The sequence below is a fragment of the Panulirus ornatus genome, chromosome 45 (assembly GCF_036320965.1).
Source record: "Panulirus ornatus isolate Po-2019 chromosome 45, ASM3632096v1, whole genome shotgun sequence".
NCBI lineage: Eukaryota > Metazoa > Arthropoda > Malacostraca > Decapoda > Palinuridae > Panulirus > Panulirus ornatus.
This window is the reverse complement of record NC_092268.1, coordinates 5,907,281-5,926,468: the sequence shown is the minus strand read 5'-3', so window position 1 is coordinate 5,926,468 and position 19,188 is coordinate 5,907,281. Positions and strand designations below refer to the sequence as shown.

The window sequence follows — 19,188 nt, the reverse complement described above, 5'->3', positions numbered from 1 at the left end:
GTAAGAATCAGATTATGTATATATTCTATTTAATTTTTTCCTTCTATTTTTTTTTCCATGGTGTCTGATGTTTTGAAAAAAGTATCAATGCCAGATATGCAAACTTTCAAGTTTTTCCAGTTAAAAAAAAATAAAAACATTACAATTTTCACACTTTTTTGGAGAATTCATGCTCCTTGGGAATGCAGCTGGGAAATAATTCTGCGGCCTTAGGGTTAAGAATATCATGAATTCATTTACAGTTATGAGAAATTTTCAGCCAAAAGACAAGAAATAATTCAAGTAAGGATTAAGGGTAATTATTATGTCAATGAATAGTATTTTAGATCAAATCATATTGCTCACTTGGGCTTTTATCTCATAATTGATAAAGATCGGAACCATAATTTTCTTTATTAAGGTGAAGTTCCTGTTGTTCAGTGAATGATTATTTTAAAACAAATTTACTCATCATGGTATGAATATTAGCACATAGCCCAAATAGAGATATACACATTTACAGATGCTTGTTAGTCTCGTTGTGTTGGCTGTTCTTCTGAGGGGGGTGCCAGCTCATAGTTCGACAAAACAGTTTGGTAATTTCCTTACAAATGCATATGTGTATCAATGCATTGATGTGATATGATGATATTGTTAAATAATATACATTGCAAAATATGATTGAGGTTTCTGTTTATGATTGTACAAACTTCTTTTCAAGAACAGCTGATGCTGCGGAATGTTGCTCCACAAGTATGGTAAAATGCTTTAATTCGCAGCTTCAGTTTTTTATTTTCTTTTTATTTGTAAATCTACTCTGCCCTGGTACAACTAAAGCATTGTGCACAGTTAGCTTTGCAGCAGTTCAGTATCTATTTAATACAGATTTTATATTCTTGGGTGAATCACCCTCACAGAATTTTTTCCTGCATTTTGCCGCAGTGCAATCTGGTGTATACAAATATATTTTGTAAGTACCTTACTGCATTTGAATATGAGGTATTATCAGTACACATGAATGAATATTATTAAAGTACAACAAGCTTGTCTATTCACATGATGTATATAAGTTGTATATACACATCAACCATACCACTGTGTACAACTGCAGCAGTTGGTCGAAAAAAAAAAATAAAAGTTGCAGTAAAATGATGTCTCCCACACAAGTTATCATTTGCGTTTGACATTGGTCTGTCATATTAAGTTTTTAAGTAAAATTCACTTCTTATTTTGTAGTAACCAATATGGTACAGGCAAAATGTGCCTCAATCATGGCCATTTCAGTGAAAACCAAATTTTTTAGAATGTAAATAGAATTCGCATGAGGCAAAGTAAACAACACTAATTTTTCCTTTATGTGGCACAAGGCAGAGTAGATAAGGTTGGACTTAAAAAAAAGATCGCTGTAGATAATTTGAGTTTTTAGTGTCATGATAACACACAAATGCCTCAATTATAGGGGATCCCATTAACCAAAGTAATTTATGTCCATCATACCAACTTTTTTGTGCTTGTATTATAAATTGCTGCCATATGTAACTGATTTTTCAAACTAAGCTTCTACAAAGCTATGTATGAACCAGCATTCCTAAACCAGCAGATTTTCTGGTTGAGTATATATATATACTGGCACATGTATATCCCCGAATAAGTGTCATCTTGGTTAAGCTAGCCCTGAATAGTTGAGGCATGGCCAGAATGGGCTCCGTCAGAAACTTGATGTGTTATTAGAAGTGGGTAACTCATACCTTCATGTACTTGTAAATATTACATATGTAGTTAAAATTATTCATATATTAAACTGTATTCAAATTTATCATAAGACATCTTAAAACTTTGGTGATTAAAATGCTGTGTGAATGATTTACATGTTTATACTTTCTGTATAATTTTGTATGTAATTTTATATATGGAATCATTATTGCCATGATGCTAAATAAATGTTGTAAATCATTACAGCTCATTATCAGCTATACTGCGCTAGAGTTCCTCTCTCTGCTAGTGGCCTGATAAGGGTGAGGCACTAATTGCTTAGAAGCAGCACTGGATTTTGCAAGTTACGAAGCCTCTCTTGCCTGCCCACCCCCTTGAGAGAGTTCCTAGAGGGAACAGGCTTCAGGATATAGTTAGATAGATAGATCTCCTGGTTCCCAGAAGACGGGAAATGAAGTAAATTCAAGAGGAACAATGTGTGACACCGATGAAGAGTTTTCGTACTAGGAACATGGTAGTTTGCACATTTTCTTTAAGCAAATGTTTATACTTGGGGAAGCCTTTGATTAATAATGACAATATGCACATCTTAGTGTCACGTTGTTTCATGATTTTCACAATAGAGAGGGGGTAACCGTATTACATATCTTAGTACTCTCTTACTGAAACCCTTACGTGTTTGCGCATAGTAAGATTTTACAGAGTTACTTCCACATCCTGCAGGTAACACTGTTAGTGATGTGACTACATCTACTGGTGTTATCAGACTCCATCAGCACTGGTGTTTCAAGTGGTTACACAGTGAACGAGAAGTCACCTTCAGGATGGGTGGTATATTGTCACCATTGAAAGAAAGTGGTAGAGTCTTATCTGGAACCTTCTCTCTAACGAGTCCATCACTTTCCTGTTCATGTGTGGAATGCAGGCTCAAAGTTCCAGGAGTCCCTGTAAAAGGGGTTCTAGGGTTGTGTAATAACTACAAATGCACCATTACTTTCCGACAGCAATACCCAAGTGATGAGACACTGTTAAGGTAAGCCAAAATTTGACAACTACAATAAGCAGAAAGGTTTTGCACTGTATTCCCTGAACCAAACCAAGTAAAAGACATCTTACTGGATGTCACCATTAACCTAGTAAAACTATAACGGAGAATGCATAATGGAGTGGTTTTTAGACATGTAGTAAGGTTGTAGTTGTGTAGTAAGTTGTAGTTGGTAGGCAGCCAATGACCAGGGAGGTATATTACCAGTACTACCGGCCTGGGTATCTGGAGGGTTAGTGACGGCTGTGTAGTGATCCAGCACTCCTCTAACCTTGGTAGCTGTCTTTACTTTCTGCCTCACACACACACACAACACACACACACACACACGGACTACTGTCATTCTGTCCACAGATATACAGTCTCTCTATGTCATAACTAACATTCGACAACTCCTGACTCACACAGCTCATTCTTCCTAACTTTAGATTTTCCTGTAGTGAACATTATGTACTAGCCCTGCCTTTTGGCAAAATGGGAAGAGCACTAGATGGAATTAGTAGATAGGAACATTAGGAACAGTAGGCAGAAGTTGTGGGTAGGAACATTAGGCAGGGGCATTAGGTAATAGTCAGTAGGAATATTAGGTGGGAGCCTTTGGAAACACTGTGCTAAACTTGCCCTCTGCCAGTGGCCTGTTCATCGCAAGGCACTAAAGGCAAAGAAGTTGCACTGGAGTTCAGTAGTTTTGGAGACTTTATTGCCGTGGTCACCCCCTTGAGGGACTTCCAGAAGGGAATGGGTACCAGATATATAGGTAGGTGTATGGATTTAGACGTGCATAAAGAAGTGTATAGAAGTTTAAGTAAGTGTCTGTAAGGAAGCTAATCAGTATGTTTGACAGTATAGCAGTCCCAGTAGTATGCTATGTACGGAAATTTCGGGACCTGAATGCAAATAAAGAGAAAGAGGATGTATGTGAGATCCACCTGACTACTTATCAGATCAAAATAACAGTTTACATGTCAGAAATTAGGAAAATTGGCAAAACAGATCGTTTCCCCATGGGAAAAAAAAATTTGAGAGTTGCAAGGTTAAAGAAAAACTGTCAGCCAATAAGTAACTTTATATTTTTTGGCTTCAGTGAAGATGAGTGAATAAAGCAACTAAATTCAAAATATTATTCCATATTGTAACTACTTTTGCCATGTGCTGCAAAGAATTTCGGCTGCGTTGTAAACTTTTCACTATGTTAGGAACCAGACCATAAAGCACATATCGAGTCTCCCAAGTGCAGAAATACATACCTTTAAGTCTTCCTCATCTTTAACAATCAAGTATCTCAAAATACTTGCCACTGTCATTTTTCTGAAACATACATGCACCCATCGTGTCGCAAAATACAATTCTTGGATGGCTCGAAAGGTGTCCATTCAACACCATTTTCATGGAGCTTGCAATGGGGAGATAATGTCCAGGAATTTTTCCTCGAGACCTGCCACTGCTTTTGCAGCTGCTACATTATTCTGTTTTAACAAGATAAATACAGAAGACAAAATGAGTCACAGTGACATGTTTAATTTGTGAAATTAAAAATCTCAACTCTCTGGATATTAGAGATGTTACATTATTATCCACTGCTCATGGATATTTCCCGATTTTGTTAAAAGAATACCAAAATTTATATACGAAGGAAAGAACAAAATGCTTTACCTTTTGTTCATTGAGAACTGCAATAAGTTTCTCTTGTTTCTGCACAAGGGCAGAGACATTTCTCTGCCATCTTTCTGTCTCTTTGAACCTGGAGTTGCTGCTCTCAATAGAGGCACGGAGCTGATTAGTCTCCTCCTACAAGACAAAAGTAAAAGTGTGAGCATAAGTCTGATGAAAATCAACTTCACATAAGACTTATTCTATTCCTTGGCAGAAGGGAACTTTGGACTCATTTTTGGTCTTAGTTTGAGGCATGCTTATCTGGTAAGTAGACCTCTCCTTGTATGGGAATCCTACATCATACAAAAGAGATTAGCTCTCTGCCCCCAATGGACTAGATTAGCTCTCTGCCCCAATGGACTAATTGCTAATTAATGCTAATTACACCATGAAGAAAAATATTTGGACGGTTTTCCCAGCCACCAGTGTGTGACACCATCATGGCTACAGGTTTCTGTCACAATCAGTGCTCCAGCTTTTATAGCTGTCATGTCCAGATAAAATGAAAAGGGAGCATGTGGAGTGTAACTCTGGCTCCAGATGACAAAAATCACATGATAAGCAGTTAAATGTACTCGTGCAGCTATCTTCTATATTGTACCTAAAACAAGTAGGTTGACTGTTAGTTATTTTTTGCTTTGTCGCTGTCGCCCGCGTTAGCGAGGTAGCACAAGGAAACAGACGAAAGAATGGCCCAACCCACCCACATACACATGCATATACATACATGTCCACACACGCAAATATACATACCTATACATCTCAATGTATACATATATATACACACACAAACATATACATATATACACATGTACATAATTCATACTGTCTGCCTTTATTCATTCCCATCGCCACCCTGCCACACATGAAATAAAAAAAAAACCTTCCCCCCCTCATGTATGTGAGGTAGCGCTAGGAAAGGACAACAAAGGCCACATTCGTTCACACTCACTCTCTAGCTGTCATGTAATAATGCACTGAAACCACAGCTCCCTTTCCACATCCAGGCCCCTCAGAACTTTCCATGGTTTATCCCAGACGCTTCACATGCCCTTATTCAATCCACTGACAGCATGTCGACCCCGGTATACCACATCGTTCCAATTCACTCTGTTCCTTGCACGCCTTTCACCCTCCTGCATGTTCAGGCCCCGATCACTCAAAATCTTTTTCACTCCATCTTTCCACCTCCAATTTGGTCTCCCACTTCTCATTCCCTCCACCTCTGACACATATATCCTCTTGGTCAATCTTTCCTCACTCATTCTCTCCATGTGACCAAACCATTTCAAAACACCCTCTTCTGCTCTCTCAACCACACTCTTTTTATTACCCCACATCTCTCTTACCCTATTATTACTTACTCAATCAAACCACCTCACATCACATATTGTCCTCAAACATCACATTTCCAGCACATACACCCTCCTCCTCACAACTCTATCTATAGCCCACGCCTCGCAACCATATAACATTGTTGGAACCACTGTTCCTTCAAACATAGCCATTTTTGCTTTCCAAGATAATGTTCTTGACTTCCACACATTCTTCAACGCTCCCAGAACTTTTGCCCCCTCCCCAACCCTATGATTCACTTCCGCTTTCATGGTTCCATCCGCTGCCAGATCCACTCCCAGATATCTAAAACACATCACTTCCTCCAGTTTTTCTCCATTCAAGCTTACCTCCCAATTGACTTGTCCCTCAACCCTTGCTCTTATTCGCATTTACTCTTAACTTTCTTCTTTCACACACTTTACCAAACTCAGTCACCAGCTTCTGCAGTTTCTCACATGAATCAGCCACCAGCGCTGTATCATCATTGAACAACAACTGACTCACTTCCCAAGTTCTCTCATCCACAACAGACTGCATACTTGCCCCTCTTTCCTAAACTCTTGCATTCACCTCCCTAACAACCCCATCTATAAACAAATTAAACAGCCATGGAGACATCACACACCCCTGCCACAAACCTACATTCAATGAGTACCAATCACTTTCCTCTCTTCCTACTCGTACACATGCCTTACATCCTCGATAAAAACTTTTCACTGCTTCTATCAACTTGCCTCCCACACCATATATTCTTAATACCTTCCACATAGCATCTCTATCAACTATATCATATGCCTTCTCCAGGTCCATAAATGCTACATACAAATCCATTTGCTTTTCTAAGTATTTCTCACATACATTCTTCAAAGCAAACACCTGATCCACACATCCTCTACCACTTCTGAAACCACACTGCTCTTCCCCAATCTAATGCTCTGTACCTGCCTTCACGCTCTCAATCAATACCCTCCCATATAATTTCCCAGGAATACTCAACAAACTTATACCTCTGTATTTTGAGCACTCACTTTTATCCCCTTTGCCTTTGTACAATGGCACTATGCAAGCAGTACGCCAGTCCTCAGGCACCTCACCATGAGTCATACATACATTAAATAACCTTACCAACCAGTCAATAATACAGTCACCCCCTTTTTTAATAAATTCCACTGCAATACCATCCAAACCTGCTGCCTTGCCGGCTTTCATCTTCCGCAAAGCTTTTACTACCTCTTCTCTGTTTACCAAATCATTCTAGCTAACCCTCTCACTTTGCACACCACCTCGACCAAAACACCCTATATCTGCCCCTCTGTCATCAAACACATTCAACAAACCTTCAAAATACTCACTCCATCTCCTTCTCACATCACCACTACTTTTCATCACCTCCCCATTAGCCCCCTTCACTGATGTTCCCATTGATTCCCTTGTCTTATGCACGTTATTTACCTCCTTCCAAAACATCTTTTTATTCTCCCTAAAATTTAATGATACTCTCTCACCTCAACTCTCATTTGCCCTCTTTTTCACCTCTTGTACCTTTCTCTTGACCTCCTGCCTCTTTCTTTTATACATCTCCCATTCATTTGCATTATTTCCCTGCAAAAATCGTCCAAATGCCTCTCTCTTCTCTCACTAACAATCTTACTTCATCCCACCACTCACTACCCTTCCTGATCTGCCCACCTCCCATGCTTCTCATGCCACAAGCATCTTTTGCTTCCTTAAATACATCCCATTCCTCCCCCACTCCCCTTACCTCCTTTGTTCTCACCTTTTTCCATTCTGTACTCATTCTCTCCTGGTACTTCCTCACACAATTCTCCTTCCCAAGCTCACTTACTCTCACCACTCTCGTCTTTTCTGAAAACCTCTACAAATCTTCACTTTCGCGTCCACAAGATAAGGATCAGACATCCCTCCAGTTGCACCTCTCAGCACATTAACATCCAAAAATCTCTCTTTGGCGCACCTATCAATTAACACGTAATCCAATAACGCTCTCTGGCCATCTCTCCTACTTACATACGTATACTTATGAATATCTCTCTTTTTAAACCAAGTATTCCCAATCACCAGTCCTTTTTCAGCACATAAATCTACAAGCTCCTCACCATTTCCATTTACAATAATGAACACCCCATGTACACTAGTTATTCCCTCAACTGCCACATTACTCACCTTTGCATTCAAATCACCCATCACTATAACCCGGTCTCGTGCATCAAAACTACTAACACACTCACTCAGCTGCTCCTAAAACACTTGCCTCTCATGATCTTTCTTCTCATGCCCAGGTGCATAGGCACCAATAATCATCCATCTCTCTCCATCCACTTTCAGTTTTACCCATATTAATCTAGAGTTTACTTTCTTGCACTCTATCACATACTCCCACCACTCCTGTTTCAGGAGTAATGCTACTCCTTCCCTTGCTCTTGTCCTCTCACTAACCCCTGACTTTACTCCCAAGACATTCCCAAACCACTCTTCCCCTTTACCCTTGAGCTTCGTTTCACTCAGAGCCAAAACATGCAGGCTCCTTTCCTCAAGCATACTACCTATCTCTCCTTTTTTCTCATCTTGGTTACATCCACACACATTTAGACACCCAATCTGAGCCTTCGAGGAGGATGAGCACTCCCTGCGTGACTCCTTCTTCTGTTTCCCCTTTTAGAAAGTTAAAATACAAGGAGGGGAGGGTTTCCAGCCCCTCGCTCCCATCCCCTTTAGTCGCCTTCTACGACATGTGAGGAATGTGTGGGAGGCACATTTTTTGAACCAAACATCATCAATTCTCAATGTCGTGGTCTTCTAAATCAGAATGATGGATAGTCTGGCTTAAAGTGAATGTGAGGTTGATGTACATAGTTGGAAAATTTACATGCTGCTCTGTCTATCAGAAATATTAAACTTACTCATTATTTCCTCCCCAAGGCCTTGCTAATCGGGCTGTTGTGTCTAAATGGCAAAAGGGCCCACTTACCAGAGGATACTTGGATATCTCATCCTAACAGATGATCATACCTTTAGCTCATAAAGTCTGCTCTTTTATATGTAATTTAGCTTTCACATTTGTCATTCTCATTTTTTCCTACTTCATTCCTTCATTTATTTTTATTTCCCAGAGTAAATGGCATCAGCTATAAATATGTAAGAACCAGCCCATTCACAGATTTCTTTAGTAAACTTTTGAGCAGTCTGTCTTGGATCTTTGAGACATGATGGTGAAGAGGTCAATAATGAAAATATTTTGTGTAGTTTCTGCATGCGCCACACTGCTTTGACTGCAGGCAGGAGGTAAGAACTGTACTAACATCTGTAATGAATATCGTTGTCAAGAAATTGTAAATGAGTCATCTGTATATTTTTGTAATGGTAGGTTGTTCATACTTTGAATCTAAGATCATCAATCTGGTCTCTGACGGCAGTATTATGAGACGAGTTATCTGCACACATTCACTTGGTTAAGTTATTCATACCTTGTGTCTCATTACGAGGTTAGCCATCTGATCCCTGAGGGCAGCATTATCAGCCCTTGAGCGGGTTAACTGAGCCTCACAAGATGACTGAGCATTGCGGCGTTCACACTCGCTTTGTCTTGTACTTGATAGCTCCTAAAAAAGAAAATTCTCATTTTGACAAAATTTCATTCTTACCGAAGAAGGTTCTATAATTTAACTAAACTATGTGTGCAAATTTTGCTGCTGTTCAATTGTTCTTGATGCTATCTCACTAAGGGGGTAAAAGCATTCAATTATAGAAATACAAATTTAAAATGAAAATAGGTAGTATGTTTGAGGAAAGGAACCTGGATGTTTTGGCTCTGAGTGAAATGAAGCTCAAGGGTAAAGGGGAAGAGTGGTTTGGGAATGTCTTGGGAGTAAAGTCAGGGGTTAGTAAGAGGACAAGAGCAAGGGAAGGGGTAGCACTACTGAAACAGGAGTGGTGGGAGTATGTGGTAGAGTGTAAGAAAGTAAACTCTAGATTGATATGGGTAAAACTGAAAGTGGATGGAGAGAGATGGGTGATTATTGGTGCATATGCACCTGGGCATGAGAAGAAAGATCATGAGAGGCAAGTGTTTTGGGAGCAGCTGAACGAGTGTGTTAGTAGTTTTGATGCACAAGACCGGGTTGTAGTGATGGGTGATTTGAATGCAAAGGCGAGTAATGTGGCAGTTGAGGGAATAATTGGTGTACATGGGGTGTTCAGTGTTGTAAATGGAAATGGTGAAGAGCTTGTAGATTTATGTGCTGAAAAAGGACTGGTGATTGGGAATACCTGGTTTAAAAAGAGAGATATACATAAGTATACGTATGTAAGTAGGAGAGACAGTCAGAGAGCATTATTGGATTATGTGTTAATTGATAGGTGCACAAAAGAGAGACATTTGGATGTTAATGTGCTGAGAGTTGCAACTGGAGGGATGTCTGATCATTATCTTGTGGAGGCGAAGATGAAGATTTGTAGAGGTTTTCGGAAAAGAAGAGAGAATGTTGGGGTGAAGAGAGTGGTGATAGTAAGTGAGCTTGGGAAGGAGACTTGTGTGAGGAATTACCAGGAGAGATTGAGTACAGAATGGGAAAAGGTGAGAACAAAGGAGGTAAGGGGAGTGGGGGAGGAATGGGATGTATTTAGGGAAGCAGTGATGGCTTGCGCAAAAGATGCTTGTGGCATGAGAAGCGTGGGAAGTGGGCAGGTTAGAAAGGGTAGTGAGTGGTTGGATGAAGAAGTAAGATTATTAGTGAAAGAGAAGAGAGAGGCATTTGGACGATTTTTGCAGGGAAATAATGCAAATGAATGGGAGATGTATAAAAGAAAGAGGCAGGAGGTCAGGAGAAAGGTGCAAGAGGCGAAAAAGAGGGCAAATGAGAGTTGGGGTGAGAGAGTATCATTAAATTTTAGGGAGAATAAAAAGATGTTTTGGAAGGAGGTAAATATAGTGCGTAAGACAAGGGAATCAATGGGAACATCAGTGAAGGGGGCTAATGGGGAGGTGATAAAAAGTAGTGGTGATGTGAGGAGATTGAGTGAGTATTTTGAAGGTTTGTTGAATGTGTTTAATGACAGAGTGACAGATATAGGGTGTTTTGGTCTAGGTGGTGTGCAAAGTGAGAGGGTTAGGGAGAATGATTTGGTAAACAGAGAAGAGGTAGTAAAAGCTTTGCGGAAAATGAAAGCCGACAATGCAGCGAGTTTGGATGGTATTGCAGTGGAATTTATTAAAAAAAGAGGGGTGACTGTATTGTTGACTGGTTGGTAAGGTTATTTAATGTATGTATGACTCATGGTGAGGTGCCTGAGGACTGACATACTGCTTGCATAGTGCCATTGTACAAAGGCAAAGGGGATAAGAGTGAGTGCTTAAGTTACAGAGGTAAGTTTGTTGAGTATTCCTGGGAAATTATATGGGAGGGTATTGATTGAGAGGGTGAAGGCATGTACAGAGCATCAGATTGGGGAAGAGCAGTGTGGTTTCAGAAGTGGTAGAGGATGTGTGGATCAGGTGTTTGCTTTGAAGAATGTATGTGAGAAATACTTAGAAAAGCAAATGGATTTGTATGTAGCATTTATGGACCTGGAGAAGGCATATGATATAGTTGATAGAGATGCTCTGTGGAAGGTATTAAGAATATATGGTGTGGGAGGCAAGTTGTTAGAAGCAGTGAAAAGTTTTTATCGAGGATGTAAGGCATGTGTACGAGTAGGAAGAGAGGAAAGTGATTGGTTCTCAGTGAATGTTGGTTTGCGGTAGGGGTGCATGATGTCTACATGGTTGTTTAATTTGTTTATGGATGGGGTTCTTAGGGAGGTGAATGCAAGAGTCTTGGAAAGAGGGGCAAGTATGCAGTCTGTTGGGGATGAGAGAGCTTGGGAAGTGAGTCAGTTGTTGTTCGCTGATGATACACCACTGGTGGCTGATTCGGATGAGAAACTGCAGAAGCTGGTGATTGAGTTTGGTAAAGTGTGTGAAAGAAGAAAGCTGAGAGTAAATGTGAATAAGAGCAAGGTTATTAAGTACAGTTGGGTTGAGGGAAAAGTCAATTGGGAGGTAAGTTTGAATGGAGAAAAACTGGAGGAAGTGAAGCGTTTTAGATATCTGGGAGTGGATCTGGCAGCGGATGGAACCATGGAAGCGGAAGTGAATCATAGGATGGGGGAAGGGGCAAAAGTTCTGGGAGCATTGAGAAATGTGTGGAAGGCAAGAATGTTATCTTGGAAAGCAAAAATGGGTATATTTGAAGGAATGGTGGTTCCAACAATATTATATGGTCGCGAGGTGTGGGCTATAGACAGAGTTGTGCGGAGGAGGGTGGATGTGCTGGAAATGAGATGTTTGAGGACAATATGCGGTGTGAGGTGGTTTGATAGAGTAAGTAATGCAAGGGTAAGAGAGATGTGTGGTAATAAATAGAGTGTGGTTGAGAGAGCAGAAGAGGGTATTTTGAAATGGTTTGGTCACATGGAGAGAATGAGTGAGGAAAGATTGACAAGTAGGATATATGTGTCAGAGGTGGAGGGAACGAGGAGAAGTGGGAGACCAAATTGGAGGTGGGAAGATGGAGTGAAAAAGATTTTGAGTGATAGGGGCCTGAACATGCAGGAGGGTGAAAGGCATGCAAGGAATAGAGTGAATTGGAACGATGTTGTATACCGGGGTCGATGTGCTGTCAGTGGATTGAACCAGGGCATGTGAAGCATCTGGGGTAAACCATGGAAAGTTTTGTGGGGCCTGGATGTGGAAAGGGAGCTGTGGTTTTGGTGCATTGTACATGACAGCTAGATACTGGGTGTGAACAAATGTGGCCTTTGTTGTCTTTTCCTAGCACCACCTCGCACACATGTGGGGGGAGGGGGTTTTCATTTCATGCGTGGTGGGGTGGCGACGGGAATGAATAAGGGCAGACAGTATGAATTATGTACATGTGTATGTATGTATATGTCTGTGTGTGTATATATATGTATACATTGAGATGTATAGATATATATATGTGCTGTGTGTGGACGTGTATGTATATACATGTGTATATGGGTGGGTTGGGCCATTCTTTCATCTGTTTCCTTGTGCTACCCTGCTAACGCAGGAGACAGCGACAAAGTATAATGAATAATATATTTCTTTTTCAAGAGGAAATTCTATCTCACTAAGACTTCCATGTCCACATAATGGACATCAGGCAATATTCTAAAATCCCAACCTCTGACAAGTGGGTTTTTATTCAGCTAGGCAAAGCTTTCATGGATTTATCCTGACAAGTTCCATGGTTGAAGACATCTTGATTGTAAAGATGGCCCTGCTTGAAAGTACAAAACTCTATTAAAAGGACGATAGCTTCATCTTCATATACACACCAGTGATGGATAGGGTATACTGGATGTGAACAGAAAAAAATTATTATAGATGCTTTTAAAGCAAACACAATATGTTGACCTATACAGCAAATTACAAATAAATGTGTAATCAATCAAAAAAAGGAGGGGGAGAGGACATTGAAAGTGATTTATTGCTGGTCACCTCATGTCCAGTAAGATTTATGAAACAATCACAGAAGCCACTCTAACCTTACGAAGTGACTGGCATTCCCTAGTTAGATCCTTGACACGTTGTTGGGAATGTTTGTTGACTTTCTGAAGTTTTGATAACTCTTGCTGTAACGTCTGCACCTGCTTGTTCATGTTCCGTCTTTCCCTCTCTGCTACCTGAGCTGCTGTGCATGCTGATCGCATTGATTGTGACTGCAAAATGTTCTTGGTGTGAGTCTCTCACAACAACACATAAATCATGATTCGTTTTGTTAATAAGAAACTTTCATTCTTATAGACAACAGGGAATCCCCTTACTTTTAAACAATGAAGACCCTACAACTCAAAGAGTTTGCTCAAAAATTTTGTATACAGCAGTCATGTTGCTTGCATTGAATGTTTAAGGATGTTTAAAAAGTACTGTATGTGAACTGTCATAGTAAATTTGGAGAAGGAAATCAAGAAATTAAGGGGAAATGCAAAAGGTAGCAGAATAGCACAAGATGCTGGAATAGCAATTCTGGATGGATAAGACTTCTCTCAATGCTTAAATAGAGCACCCTTTATTGGCACAATACCCTATGCTAATCATAGTATTGTATATCTTTACTAGAATCTGAAAATGTCCAGACAGTCCTCTAACATTTGGACACCACACAACCAGATACAGTTCTCAAGCCAAAGCCATTAATCATTTCATCAAATACGTCCTCTCGAATGAGTTTACAACACCAGACTGTGTAAGTAAAAATGGATATAACATGATTTAGTGCTACTTGAGTATTAAAGTAATCAGTCTTACAACATGCAAAAAAAGAAAAAGATTTTAGATAGCAGAGGCCATTTACAATAATAGCTGTTAGTAGAGGATAGGCAGCCATCAACCAGGAATATACATTACTGGTACTATCTGCATGGGTATCGGGAGGGTTAGTGATGGCTACGTAGTGAGCCAGCACTTCAGAGGTTATTAAGCTGCCCTCCTCTATCCCAGGTAGCTGTCTTTTCTTTCTGCCTCACCCACACGTGGACTGCTGGCATTCTATCCACAAACATGCAGTCTCTCCTTGTCATACATAACACATAACAACACTTAACTCACACAATTCATTCTTTGAAACTAGATCTCCTGCAGTGAGTGCAATGTGCTAGCCCTGCCTTTTGGGAAAATGGTAGGATTAGCTGATAGAAGTATTACGTAGGACCATTAGTCGGGAGCATTAAGGAGAAACATTAAGTAGATGTAGTAAGTAAAAACACCAGGTAGAAGTAGTAGGCTAGATATGTCAGTAGACATTTGAAGTAGTAGTAGTCAGTAGGAGCCTCTAGAAATGCTGAGAAAGAGTTACCCTCTGCCTGTGGTCTGTTAAAGGTGAGGCATTAAAGGCTAAGAGGTGCTGCTGGAGTTCATCAGTTATGGAAACTCTTTTGCCGTGGCCACCCCCTTAAGGGCATCCCCAGAGGATTTGATACACCATAATTTTGATAAATGTTTCTATCCCCACACCTCTATCATTGATGTCTTTCCCAGAAACTATTATCTGGCATTTTGTGAAAAACAGGTTTTTCATTTCCTCCAAAATTCTCAAATACTTTTCGTCGTCTCTTTTTTTCCCCCTTTCATTAACATCTTTATATTTCATTTAAGGGCCAGCTTTGATGTGGACTTTTGTCCTTAACAAAAGCCTTAGAAAATGAAGACAAAAGTTATCTATATGCAGTACCTCTCCGGCAACTTACCAGTCGTTTACACTCTTCTTGTGTAAGCTTGAGAGCTTCATTAAGAGTAGCCGCTCTCTTAGTCAGTGTGGCAATCCTAATGCGAGTGGAATGATCCAGAAATTCATCAAAGATCCCCTCCGTTTTTGCATCGTCCAATTCATTTTCTTCTGTCTCATCCTTCAATAACTCTGCTTTAGCCTCGAAATTTTCTTCAGACTCATGTATTTCATTAAGTTGGTCTTGTTTTCTGTGTGAGGAACTGCTCTTCAGCAGCTCGCTGTCAAGGTAATGGGTACATTCCTGGTCTTCGTTGTTTCTGATGGAGTTATTCCTCTTTACCATCACATTTCTCTTGGAGTTTCCTCTTGCCGAACTTTGATCTTCACTATAAGTATTACATACACTCAGATTGCTTAACCTTTCACAAGTTTCATGCACAAAATTTTCTTGCTGGCCATCAAATCCTTGTGGGAAAGACTTCAGTACTGCACTAGTGTCAGTATTCTGAAAATGCAGATACAAGAGAAATATAGGCATAAATATTATCTTTGAATAAAACTTGCCTGCGAAAAAGCAATTATAAAACATTCAACACAAAACACACGCTGGTCTAGGTTGTTTTTTTATATATGATTCCTCAAGGACCAATTTCTATGAAAGAGTCCTGTTATTACCCACAACCTCTTTCTTAAAGTTCCTGCAACCCAAGGCTGTGCTACTTCCAGTAGCAGGGAAATGTGGACTACTTTGCAGGGGTAAGTTCTCTGACGAGACTGTACTCCCAGTGATACAGCCTCACAAAAGGTGACTTTTCACATGAGATATAACGTCTTACAGGCAGAGCCCAGTAACAATAGACTGTGAGGCAATGGGAAGAATGGGCATTACTTGAGAAAAATTATCCAAATCTATAAAAGGCAGGAAAATTACTCAAATATAATGGGGGGGGGGGGTCTGGAGATGATTCAGCTTTTGGTAAATTGCTCAAAATTATAGAGATGAAGAAAATTACTTAAAAAGGTTTAGGTAAAGGGTGAGTTTACCTGGTTGCCAAAATGTGACTTGGATGATCATCTTGTATGTGTTGTTGAGCATAAAAATTATAGAGATGAAGAAAATTACTTAAAAAGGTTTAGGTAAAGGGTGAGTTTACCCAGTTGCCAAAATGTGACTTGGATGATCATCTTGTATGAGTTGTTGAGCATAAAAATATTCTACCATGCAATTGTTCTCTGGTGTTGCCTTCCTCATTGTAAAAAAGGGATATTTAAGATGGTATGCTTTAAAACTAAAGTTAATGTAAATATATTCATTGGTGACTTACCCTTGCCATGTTGGCAGGAGCTTGTTGAGTTCTCAGTCCGCAGAGGTAGCTTAGCCTCTGGTCTAGTTCTTGGTCCATTTGATAAAGAATGTCGTCCTCTTTAATTTCACCAGAAGCCTCATTTTCATCACATTTCTGGACAACAAAAACATGCTTTTCAAAAAAATGTAGCCTCAAATGGTATGTCATGTAATCCATAATTATAAATGCCTTCAAAGCAGAAGATGGCTGCATAATCTTCCCTAACCATTCTGGGGTAATGACCGTCTTCACACATTTAAGTGCCAGACATCAACAAGAAACAAAGGAACTTCTTGAATATACTTGAGTCAAAGTATAAGAAAAAAATATATAGGAATGTATATGAGCGGGAAAAATTACATAAATAGAGAAATGAGAAAGAATAATCATAAAGAACTGGAAATCATTCATCACAGCTCACTATGTCTTCGAGTGAGGCTTTTCACATCCATATTCACTTTTATACATGAAAGGATTTCACTGCATCCAATCCTCAGTCATTCATCTCATATCCTTGCCTGGTATACACCTTGCCCTAAACTGTGACACTACATCTCTCCTATCTTGTCTTTCTTCCTTTTACCTTCGGATGTAGTATAATATATCTTAAGCAGCCTATCATCTGCCGTATGTTCTCAGTGATGATAATTGTCCTTAAAGACTTTCATTTATGTGCCTTTCTAAAAAATTCTTCACACAAACGAACTTCATCTCATTTACCCCAGTTTTCCAACTACAGTATGAAAGTTATCTCATTTTTTCCCCTTAATTTTTTCCCTTATTGTGACCTATAATATATAACCTTGGGTTTCATAGTCATACACTAGAGTTGGGATAAATATTTTTTCATGCTAGGATGAAGCTGTCTAGCTAATTTTGGGGATTACATTTGTCCTAGTTTCTTGAATTTGCCAGTATTTGGTCGAAGAGTTCTTGGTTTCTCACAGTTATGTTCTGTTGTACGCAGCATCCTTCTTCGGTGGATTCAAACTGTTCATTCCACCAACTGTGTGTAGATATCATACAAGCAATGGCCTATCTTTGAAACACAGGGATTACACCCTCTAGAATGTCTCGTATATATTATGATTAATATCTTGTAGTGACATTTTAACAAGCACAGGAATAATAAACCTTTGGGTATTATCTGTCTTGGTAGGAGTGATAGATAGTAGTATATGGGAACATCAGGCATGAATGTTCGGTAGAAGTAGTAATTTGGAACAGTAGTCGAGGACATTAAATAGACACGTTAAGTAGAAGTAGTCAGTAGGAACATTAGGAAGGAGCCTCAGCAAACGCTAGAGTTGCCCTCTGCCAGTGGCCTGTTACGGGTGAGGCACAAAAGGTTAAGAAGCGGCACTGGAGTTCCTCAGTAATTGAGACTTTTGCCATGGCCAACCCCTGGTGTCAAGAGATATTGAAAGACAAAATGAAAGTTTTTGTGGCCCTCTGTGGTGATGTTAGAAGTCTCCATATGGTGAACATATACATCCAATGTTGACTCTATTACTGCTGTTCTGAATTGTCTGCGAAACCAACGTTAAATATTTTTTTATGACTAACCATTGCAATTGTAGTAGGGTCAGAGCTACCATGTGCTGTAAGGTTGTCTTTGCTTCCACTATGTCTGTTCTTTGACGCCATTATTTCACCTCTTACAAGCGCTGCTCGTTATTCTGTATTACTATATTCTCTGCTGTGCCAGACACCAAGAACTGCTGGAAAAGAGAAATAGTATAAGTATTGTCAAAATCTGGTCCACATTTGTAGACATGTCATGATGCAGGGACACCAATCCATTCATTGCCACTACAGAATAAAATGGACTTAACTTTAATTAGCATTAGCTTCAGAAACAGTCTATGGCAATCCAAAAATTTAACCTCTGGTCGTTAAATACTCACAACATAATCCTGTGTGCTGCTGTCTGGGAGGAAGCTTAGCTCCCACCTAAGCTGCCGAAGCTTTGTCTGGGAGGAAGCTTAGCTCTTTCACTCAAGCTGCCTAGGTTTCGTCTGGAAGGAAGCTTAACTTCTCCACTCAAGCTGCCGAAGCTTCGTCTGGGAGGAAGCTTAGCTTCCAATCAAGCTACCTAAGCTTCGTCTGGGAGAAAGCTGTTCCGCTCAAGCTGACGAAGCTTCGTCTGGGAGGAAGCTTAGCTTCCACTCAAGCTGCCGAAGCTTCGTCTGGGAGGAAGCTTAGCTCTTTCACTCAAGCTGACGAAGCTTCGTCTGGGAGGAAGCTTAGCCTCCAATCAAGCTACCTAAGCTTCGTCTGGGAGATAGCTGTTCCACTCAAGCTGCCTAAGCTTCGTCTGGGAGGAAGCTTAGCCTCCATCAAGCTACCTAAGCTTCGTCTGGGAGATAGCTGTTCCACTCAAGCTACCTAAGCTTCGTCTGGGAGATAGCTGTTCCACTCAAGCTGCCTAAGCTTCGTCTGGGAGATAGCTGTTCCACTCAAGCTGCCTAAGCTTCGTCTGGGAGATAGCTGTTCCACTCAAGCTGCCTAAGCTTCGTCTGGGAGATAGCTGTTCCACTCAAGCTGCCTAAGCTTCGTCTGGGAGATAGCTGTTCCACTCAAGCTGCCTAAGCTTCGTCTGGGAGATAGCTGTTCCACTCAAGCTGCCTAAGCTTCGTCTGGGAGATAGCTGTTCCACTCAAGCTGCCTAAGCTTCGTCTGGGAGATAGCTGTTCCACTCAAGCTGCCTAAGCTTCGTCTGGGAGATAGCTGTTCCACTCAAGCTGCCTAAGCTTCGTCTGGGAGAAAGCTGTTCCGCTCAAGCTGACGAAGCTTCGTCTGGGAGGAAGCTTAGCTTCCACTCAAGCTGCCGAAGCTTCGTCTGGGAGGAAGCTTAGCTCTT

General features: G+C 40.3%; 1 protein-coding gene across 2 annotated transcripts; it reads right to left on the bottom strand.

The window, feature by feature from the left end:
• Nucleotides 1–3,788: 3,788 nt before the first annotated feature.
• LOC139762877 (uncharacterized) lies at nucleotides 3,789–18,999 on the bottom strand. 2 transcript variants are annotated; one of them, XM_071688107.1, is made up of 8 exons: nucleotides 18,233–18,999; nucleotides 17,892–18,043; nucleotides 16,305–16,439; nucleotides 14,999–15,484; nucleotides 13,298–13,471; nucleotides 9,214–9,348; nucleotides 4,391–4,525; nucleotides 3,789–4,203 (listed from the first exon to the last, which is right to left on the bottom strand). In XM_071688107.1, the coding sequence occupies exons 2-8, from the start codon at nucleotides 17,970–17,972 to the stop codon at nucleotides 4,123–4,125; spliced, it is 1,227 nt and encodes a 408-aa protein (XP_071544208.1). In that variant the 5' UTR covers nucleotides 17,973–18,043; nucleotides 18,233–18,999; the 3' UTR covers nucleotides 3,789–4,122. The 2 variants fall into 2 exon arrangements, with proteins under 2 accessions (XP_071544208.1, XP_071544207.1); XM_071688106.1 differs by having other exon boundaries at nucleotides 17,892–18,046; nucleotides 18,233–18,998.
• Nucleotides 19,000–19,188: the final 189 nt, after the last annotated feature.